Here is a 10,178-nt window from a genome sequence, read left to right on the forward strand (position 1 = left end):
GTTGGGTGGGGTGGGGTGGGAGAGATGCTATTTTATGTCCTGCTTGATAGCCCACATATTAATTAGAGAGTCTCAATTTTGAAAGAAAAATGAAAGAATACATCTGAAATAGCCTCCTTTGTTAGCTGACTTTATCTGAAATAGTAAGATAAATATAATAGTTACTGTAATAAGGACTTTAACATATATATTCTATTTCTACCCCAATGAAATAAGATATATTCTCACTTATCAAATGGGAATTTCAAAGTTACAACTAGTCAATGGTAAAGTAGAATTTGATTTCAAAGGTGTTCATACAAGTTCATTCACTATTAAATAATTTTGAAAGATACTTTAATTCTTTTGAAATTTGCTTATAAGAAATGCATCCATGATGTTTAGGCTCATTTACCTACCAGTGCAAAACCATGTGGGTACCATAAGCAGCTGAAATCTGCATTTGATCCAATGATGAATGGCATAACCAAAGAATACACAAGGAGGGGAAACTGTCTTTCTTTGAATACCAAGCATTTACAAGAGAACATCCAATCACAGGATCAATATTAAGATGTTTTTAAAAGATTTGACAATACACTACACTCTGAATTTATTTTAAGATAATGCATAGATTTCTGAATCTGCTAATTCACGTTTATTTTAATATTGTTATTTTATAAATGTTCTGATTAAAAGTGAATAATTTTTTTTATTTAAGAGGATAAAGAAAGAAGAGAAGATATTAGTCACACAAAATTCTGGTTCAAATGAGAATAATTCTTCAACTTATTAAATTACAGCCTAAACTGTAATAAGTTCAGCAAAATAATGTGGTTACTCTCTCTGGAGAGTTCAGTATTTCCTTGAACAGACTGAGCTATATATTTATTTTCTCAATCCCTCATACACCAGAAAAATTCAGTACAATACCACACTGATTAATTAGAACCGAGCTCTAGAACAGTGTGTCTTTCCAAGTCCTCAAATTTTCTCATGAAATAATTATGCAGTTTTAACTTCACAGGTTTTACGTCTTGAATTTCAAAATACTGCTTAAAATTTGCAGTTTTTGAGCTTTGTCAGAAATGCTTCTTAGTGGAAAAAATACTTAAACATTTTCATTTTAAAACTTTCATTATATTAAACACTATTTAGATAATATGTCCAAGGACTATTGCCCTTTCACCACTGTAGCTCTTCTCCATTCATTACAGTCTTTTGCAAGGATAATCTTTAAGAAAACATTAGCCTTTGATGCAGGTAAGCATTTTCCTACCCAAAGTACACTGCATATTTCTTTATTGAAACAATTCAAGTACCATGCTCAGATCGCTAAAGAACATATAAGCAAGAATAAAACAAACTGTTGCCTTTTTTTGAATGAGGCAGTCCATTTCTCCTTTTTTCTACCTTTCTTTATCCTTTACTCCACATAATCACTGTATAGAAAAAAATATATTGAGCCTGTATTATGAGCTAAGTATGTCATATATTTAATGTGATCTCAAAGACTGACTATGACTTCTACAGATGAAGATTACAAGGCTCTGAAGAGCTTGCCAAGATGGTAAAGTGAGCAAGAGTTAGATAATGAGTGGAAAATGTAAGGAAAAAAATTTTTTTAAAGACAAGTGGATTGCTTATCCTCTAAGAAATGTATTTTCTGTTTTAGAAATTATATAATTAAAATTGTTGACATTTAGATATATATCTGAGAGTTAATAAAAACTAAAGTATATTGGATGAGTCCATTGCTCATTGGAACTCAGTTCTAGTAGTTAAGTATGGTTCATAAAAACAACTCATTATTACAAACTTAGTTACTTACTATATAAAATTCAGTGAACCTATGTGTAATAAAGGAATGATAAACATTTTGATCTCTTAAAAAAAAAAGCTATAGAAAAGCTTTCTCATCCAAAAACAAAACAAAAACAACAAAACTGTACCATGAGACTCCAAAGTCAATGAACTTGATGTTTTCACAGTGATATTTTCTGTTTTGAGCAATAGGCTTATGCCTTTTCGTGATAAGGATTTGTAAAATGTGTCCCATAATGTTTTCATCACAATCAAACTTTATGAACTATTTATCATAAAAACAAAGTCAAACTGTATTTATAAAAAAATTAAACTTCACTGAATGACTGACCAACTCGTCCCTCCTGAAAACTATCAACACTTGACTATTAATTCTATGTCATGATATTAATGATGAACCCTTTAAATCTTGTCCTCAGGGGAAGTGTGATTTAACTGTGCATCATATTTCTTCAGGACTTGGCCATTTTAGAAACTTCAGAGAAAGTTTATGATTAATATACCCATCAAGTGGTTCAGATTTTTTTTTTTTTTGACCCCATTAGTTTTCCCTCCAATGCTTGCAAAAGTTTGTGGAGAATTTGATAATATCTAATCTTCTTCATTGAGACTATACAATTCAAAAGTTAATAATCATTACTATTAGTATATAAGAGAACAGGGACCACATTTGTCTTCCTCAACCCCCAGGACCTCAAAAAGAGCCTGATGCATTATGGGCTCTCAATATATTTGCAGAATGAATGAATACATCCATTGGAATAATCCTGTCACCTTTTGAAAGCCTTTATATATACTTTTTATTAGGGTTTTAAATGTATACATAATATATGTCAGCATTGAACAAATTATCTCAAGTATTTGTTTTTGAGTTGTTACTACAGAACATGATTTATGTTGCCCTGGGTTCATGTCTGTAGTTTATTCCAACTGTAGAAGTTAATGGAACTTTTTACAATTTTCTCTGCAAAGTATTGCTAGAAAGTATGCTTTATGTAAACATGGGGCTTCTGGAACGATTGCTCTACTATGTTAAGGGATTGCTTCTGCAAGGAAATATGTGATGGCAGAATTATCTCCTGAGGTGTTTTTGTTTTGTTTTTTATTATTTCCAATTTTAAAAATGTATCAAAGAAGAAGAAAGAATGTGGCTTTAGCTGTCATGTAAACTAAATTCATTCCACTTTGGCCCATCCACTGGAGCATCAAGCTTTCTCAGATTTATCTTTTGAGTGTATTGCTCTTGGATTTCCCAGGTCAAAATTTTTCCTAAAAGATGGTAAATCAAACTGCCTCTGGAGTGTAAGGCAAAAGATATATATGCTCTATGATTCTATTGAATATTTAGATCATAACTTAGTTCCTTGGAAACTTTCTAAAATATATAAACAGCTGAATTACATAGTTCCAAAGGTAAAGACAAAACTAAGAGCCAGGGATTAGGGAGTATTTTTGTATTTGAGAGATATAGTCTTGTTGTAAAATGGTACTTGCTTTGCTTCTGATGATAGCATACTTTACAATTTAGTCATGTTCAAACTCGTTATCTGGGCTAAGTCAAGAAGAGAGAAACTATCCAGGTTTTCTGAATAAATCATCCACCATGAAAGCAAAGCAAATCATAGAATTAAAATAAACCACCACTCTAGAATCATAGAACATAAGATACGGTTTTGTTCAAAAGTCTATTTTTAATATGGAGGGCCATAAAGCCCAGAAAGATAAGTGATTTGTCCAAGATTGCAAAGTGATGGTGCTCTGACTTAAAAAAGAAGAAAAAAATTTGCCTAATCTGAAAGCTCCTTTTTCTATCCTACTCTGCTTCCTTTACTCCTCATTAGGTGGCACTGTCTCTTTCATTTGGAATTGCAGATATTAGAAGAGAAAATGCTAACCTCTCAGAGAATCCATTCTAATGAATATAGTAAGGAAGGTAAAGAGAACCTACAACCTACTCACCCAAGTCAGAGCACTGGACAACTCGAATATGGCACTGACAGCGGAAGGGGCACACTGGTCCCAGAGGTTCCATTTCATGAACCTCAGGAGTTCGACCCACATCTGGTCCTAACCCAGAAGCTTCATCTTCTAGCATAAAGTCAAATAAGCCTCTCTGCTGAAATGGTCCGGCCCAGGAAACTTGTGCAAGCAGGAGAAAGATGATAGTTGCCTTCATGATTTGTTTTATCTCTCTTCACAACCAGAGAACCTAGGGCGAGAAGACAAATGAAAGTTTTAAGAGTATTGCTGCCTCCCTCCCATGCTATTTCTTGTATAATCTTGTATAGTAGAGTGAGCATTGAGGAATAGAGGAAAGTGTAAAAAACAATGTTTCCATTTATTATTAGGAAGCAGAGCATGAGGATGCATTTGAAAGGATATGTACATTATAAACTTACTTTCAGAGATTGTTTTTCTTCTAATGAGAAAATTGAATACTACTTAAATTTTCTTGTTTGCACACTGGCTCTGAACTAAAATGATAAACTTTTTACACCATTGGCAAAATTGCCATGATAGTAAACCATGATGGACTTTTCAATGCTCTCTCAACATAAACCACACCATAGCCAAGTAAAGTTTTGTTTATATATTTGAATGGTCTCCAATTCGTGCTTTAGGAATATCTTTGGAAGTCAATCTCATTTCTCCATCCCACTGTAATTATTTTGTTTTAGGCCATTCTCACCCTTCCCTGAAACATCAAAAAAAGTTCCAATTGGATCTTGCACTCTGTTGTATAAATTATCTTCTAAAAATTAAATTCATTTTGCTAACTTTCAGCTGAAAACCATTTTTTGACTTCCCATGGCTTCTCAGTAAGGTCCGCATGTCCTTGTACTACCTGTAAGTCCATTTATACATTGATGCCAATTTTAATTTCTAGCCACTTTTCTCTCCATTTTTCCTCCACTTCCAATTCCTACCTCAACCTTGACACTCAAAAGGCCATTTAAAATACCTACCTTGTAAGAGTGCTGTAAAGAGTAAGTGTGATAATGGACTTCCCTTCTGTATTCCCCGGCTCATCCAGGCAGGAATGCTGCTTACTCCCTCTTCTGTGCTCCCCAATCACAATCACGTTGCTCTTACCACTTTTAAAAAACTTATCACATTATATTGTAATTTATTTTACATGCTTGGTCTATCCCCCCAACAAGATGAAGTACTCCCTCAGGGCGTGTCTTATTATGCTTTGCTCTGTACCCAGGCCTTGCAAAATATTTTATACACAAATGACTCAGCTGGCCATCAATTTATTAACAAATACCATTTATTCAATTTGTTCTAAGCCACCAATTAATTTGTTTTTTTAAACACAAAATTATCTTGCTGTCACTAACTTCTCGTACAATAAAGTTATCAAACTGAAAACCTCAACTTGGCATAAGCAATATTCATTTTTTAAATGGAATCTATTCGCTGTTTTCCTGAAAAGATCATTTTTAATAAACCAATAAACCCATATAGGGAAACCAAAACTGATTTTTATAGGGTTTATATGTTATCTGGTTTTACCAATAACCCTATTAAAAAAAAAAAAGGAAAAAACAGTCAAAGTACAGTTTTGAAAAATCCATATAATATTGATTCGTTTATTATATATATAAATATATATATATTTATATATATATCTGAGTTGGCTGTTCAGTTGGCTAAAATGAACAGTTAACATTTTAATAAATCCAAATAAGAACCACACACACAGAAAAACAGTTACTCATGTAAAGAGCAAGCATATAATCTGTTTTTTGAGCCACCATAGTTTTAAATCCCATTGAAACTGTTCTAAGCATTCCCAAAATGTACTGCAGACCTGACTTGCGTGTAGGTTCATCATCTCTGTGTTGGATTGTACACGCAAAAGAATTCATGTTAAAGCTGCACATGAATAATTAGAATCAAATAACTGTTTTGAGACATTACCTAGTTGTAACATATGCAAAAAATAAATAAATATTTGAATGCCCTAACCTTAATGCATCTTCTAGAAATCTTTGCTTAGTTCCAGTTGAGACGGAACAAGTGATTTCCAATTTCTTGCATTTTTGTTCTTAGTTTATATATGTTCTTAGTTTATATATGTTTATACAAAATACAGACTTACATCTTTTCATTTATAAAATACCATAAAGTTTCTTATTCACTCTGCCACTTTAAATTCAACCTCAGGTTTTCTCTAGAAGCCTATTCCCACGCAGGTACTTCATTGCCCTTTTAAAGGAGACCCTATTGTTTTGGTAGCATGTGTTTGGATTGGATCTAAGGGAGTGGTTTTTCTGTCTGTTTCACATTAAAATGCAATGTTTATGGTTTACCACAAGTTTGCTAGGCTTGCATATTTAATATCTTACAATTTTAGAAGAAAACTGAAGCAAAGTAATTGCAGATTTAATAAATAGCAATGAGAGTTAATGCAGATGTAATTTTTTGAGCTTTTCTCCAGAGCAGAAAATGCCTGGTTGTTATACTAACAACTCATAAAAGGAAATGTTGAACATTAATTCAGAGAAATGCTGTCATTTATATTTATTTACTTTTGTTTAAATGGTGCAAATTCTCTAGATAATGTTTTTTGATAAAGTTGATTGCAAAAGGCATTTTATAGCTTCAATTACTTATAGTATCACTTTCATTTGCTACTTTGTGGAAGTGTGTGTGTGTATATTTTAATCCTGACTGTCCTGGGGACAGATAATAGCATGTGCAGAAACTTCATACAAATTACTCCATCAAATAGCTTCTTTGAAATTAGTGACACGATACCTGAAGATCAACATCTTAAAACAATTAATAGACTATTGATACCTTGACTTAGTCTTTTCCTTCTTTCCTTAATAAATAGGAAAAATCAATCACAAACAGCAGTTGTTCATGTAGAAAGCAAGATGTCTGTTCTTGAGATGATACACTTTTTAAATGTTATTGAACTGTTTTAAATAGTCTCAAAATACTGACTCCTAAATTCTAATTGCTGGCAAAATTCTGCTACTCCACTAAAGCTACTTGCCTTGATGTTTATACCAATGTTTATAAAAAACAATAATTTCTGGCTCCAAAAGCTCCTTCAGCCCATTAAGTTAACACTATTGCTCATGTCATTATTCAAAATTCAACCCTCAGGAGATAAATAAAGCTATAAAAGCAGAGCAAAAGTTAAATCCAACAGCACACAGTGAAATGAAAATCTCAGTAACAATAAAAATAATTAAAATATAAGCAAGAAAAGCACCATTTATCCATAAATAGGGGCTGCTACAGGAGGCAATTCTGGTCAAAACAGCAAGGGAAAGAAAAAGCCACAGGTATTTCATCACTGGGGACCCTCCTAACTGGTGGTCATCCTCTCACCCTATCTTGTAATTAGAAAGAGAATAACCCACATCCTCATTTCATACTGAATGCATTTTTAATAAAATAGAAATAACTGAAATAACTGACAGGGACACTTCTCTTTATATTTAAGAATTCATGCTGCTAACTTTGAGATCTCAGCTCTCTAATAGTCTCTAATAGTCAACATAAATATTTTCAATGTTTATTTTCACTCTCTGGTGATAATTTCTTTTTTTTCCCCCTAGGGTGGCAGAAATATACATTAGACCTCTACAGCAATCACCAGAGTTCACTTCTCTGAGGTGTGGAAAGTTCTCAAAGTATACAAAAGTTCAGGAGAGAAGAAATCATTAAATATACAATCCAAATATGAGTAGTATGTTGGTCTAGAATACTTTTCTGCTAACATTTCTTTAAGAGCTAAACATTTAATTAGTACAAATATAAAGTAGGTCTGCATAAATAGTCGTGTCGGTTAAACGTTTTTAATACATATTTTGCAAGAACATAAAAGAACTAAAGCAATGCATTCAACCATTTTGCTAAATATTTTAACTTCTGTTTTCAAGCAATACCTTTTTGAAAAAATGCTATATAGAGATGGTTAAAAGTTTAGCATGATTATATCTTTTCTTGTTCTCTCCAAATGGTTCCTTTTCCTCTTAAATTGACCGAAGTTTTATTAGTTTGTAGCAGAGTTCAGGACAATTATTGAAAACCATACCTTTTAATCCGGGAATCTGCCACAGGAGCCCTCAAAGCTGAGATGTAATTACACTAAATATTCATCCCAAGCAAAAGAGTTTGCAGGTGTGGACAGGAGGAGGGGGGTAGGTGCTGCTCTGTGACTGTCCCTAGGTTGAAAACCTCCTGCTTCTACTCCATAGCACGGTTAAAAAATAAAGGTTTCCCTCAATGAACACAATCCGGCTGACACCCACATTAGATCATATGGTAATGATATGTCTCTTGTGTTGTAGCCAGAAACTTTATCGGTCTTTTTTCTCCCCATTTGCTTTATTCCTTTTGCATCTGTTTAAAATTCTAAACTGCTTATATAATATAACCCAGCAACTTGATTTGGAATTTGTTTTTTGTCGATTCCTTTCCTTAAAAATATTTTAACGAAAGGGTTTGTTTCCCCACCCCCACCCCTACTCCACCATCCACCCTTACTTGCCTTGTTTATAAGTAACATTTATCACACTCCCCAAATGACATTTTTTCGTGCTTTCAGGATTCAGCAATTGGAATGAAATTATCCTCGTAGTTATTTTAAATGGGGTCTGTAAAAATAAATGAGTAGCCTTATGTGAAAATACTCATTCAGGTTCTTACTTGCCTTGGAATTTTTATGCAAATCAAGCACTATGCTATGGACTTTTCCTGTATATTTTGAATGTATACCTAAAGCTTTCTGGAAGAAAGCCACGGTTTTATACGAAAAGTATGTTACTAACTACTTTCATTACCCATAGTTTAAAACAAGAAAGCTTGTTGCCTGCCAACTTTTGTTTTTGTTTTTAATAAAACATGCAAATGCTAGAAGTTGGTCACAATTAAACTTAGTCCTTATTTGAATTGTTTTTTTTCATAGACTTTTATTTAAACTGCAGTTTTGAAAAGGCAGTGGATTCTATGGCTCTTTTCAAGTTTCAGTAAACGGGAAAAAAAGTGCAAATACAAGGAAAGATATTTATTTAGCCACTGGAAAGCGTTTCTGAGTTTTTGTAATTCCCCTGCTAGAGGTTTGTTCTCTCTGTGGAAGTCCCTATGTTTTGACTTGTATCTTTATGCTCTAGCCTCTAGGCTGTTCCCAGGTGGAAACTTGAAAGCAACATCTGTGAAACATGAGAGGATAACTCCCCTTCATAAACGCCACCCTCCCTTCTTCCCCTCCTCTCACCCTCTAAGTATATACATCTACAGTAAATATTCTATTGTTTTGATAAAACTTGAAAAGATTAAATTCTTGAGTGGGTATTTAACAGGGGGGTGGGTTACTACATTATATGGTGACTTCTTTCCCAACCCAGCCGCCCTAATTTTAACACCTAAACCCACTCCCCCTCTTCTTGACATTTAATAACTATATATACAGTTACTCTAATGGTTTAGAAAAGGGGAAACATTATTTTGCCTGGACAACGGTGCAAAGTTAATTTCCTTCTCTGAACACTTAGTGCGTGACTTTTACCGCTTTTTTATGACACAATCCCTTCCACCTCCTATTATAATAATTCATGTACGTGTCTTACTCCAAGGGAGATAACCCATTGCGTTCATAGTTGTAGAATCTGTGCCCAGCGAAGTTCATGGTAGATAATAAATGCTCAAGACACATCTGATGGATTATTAGATGAAAACAGCCAAAACACTGGCTGTGGATTTTACCTTGGTTATTGTTTTGCCCAGCCCTGGGTTAGCTCCTTATAACTCAACTCTACTAAAGTGTATATGACAAATAATGGCAACAAGTTTTACCTGGAAAAGATGGGAGGTAGAGAGGGATTACAGAAGAGAAGAAGGAGGAGAAGTAGGGTAGAAACAAGGAGGAGGGAAGATATTACCTTTGATATACAGATTATTTTACATTTACAAATAAGAACTGTTTTGATTAAGGTTCACATCCTGGTTCTTTCCCCATAGTAGTGGCAACTTAACTTCTCTGGGTCTCAGTTTCCATATCTGGAAAATGGGGGAAAAGCAGTACCTACTTCATAGCATTGGTATGACTTTCAAATGAGAAAATATATATAAAGCACTTAAAGCAGAACATGTTCTTATTTGTAAGCTCTTTTTCAATCTTAGGCTATTATTATATTCTGATATTTTTCACAGCAATCTTTTGAATTGGGCAAGGGAAACATTATTTATTATTTCCATTTTAAGATAAGAAAATTAAAGCCCGATGTCCTTTCCAAACTCACAGAGCTAGTAAGAAGCAAAGCAGAAATTAATTATCGAAGTTCTTGCGTAACGTGTCTCTGCAGGCTATTTTAAAAACAGTGACAAAGTCATATACTTTATAGAATTTA

At 33.5% G+C, this 10,178-nt stretch overlaps 1 protein-coding gene across 2 annotated transcripts in view; it reads right to left on the minus strand.

Moving 5' to 3' along the window:
* The window catches only part of DCN (decorin), a 36,027-nt gene extending 27,857 nt beyond the window's left edge, over window positions 1-8,170 (minus strand). Inside the window, exons 1-2 of one of the 2 annotated variants that reach the window (XM_004459822.5) lie at window positions 7,865-8,170; window positions 3,763-4,012 (exon numbers count right to left, since the gene is read on the minus strand). In XM_004459822.5, coding sequence (XP_004459879.1) covers window positions 3,763-3,979 — 217 coding nt within the window. In that variant the 5' untranslated portion in view covers window positions 3,980-4,012; window positions 7,865-8,170. Of the gene's footprint in view, window positions 1-3,762; window positions 4,013-4,769; window positions 4,913-7,864 lie in introns of those variants that run through there. The other variant, XM_004459823.5, reaches the window with a different exon arrangement.
* Between the last annotated feature and the right edge of the window lie 2,008 nt (window positions 8,171-10,178).

The sequence above is a fragment of the Dasypus novemcinctus genome, chromosome 12, assembly GCF_030445035.2.
Source record: "Dasypus novemcinctus isolate mDasNov1 chromosome 12, mDasNov1.1.hap2, whole genome shotgun sequence".
Classification (NCBI taxonomy): domain Eukaryota; kingdom Metazoa; phylum Chordata; class Mammalia; order Cingulata; family Dasypodidae; genus Dasypus; species Dasypus novemcinctus.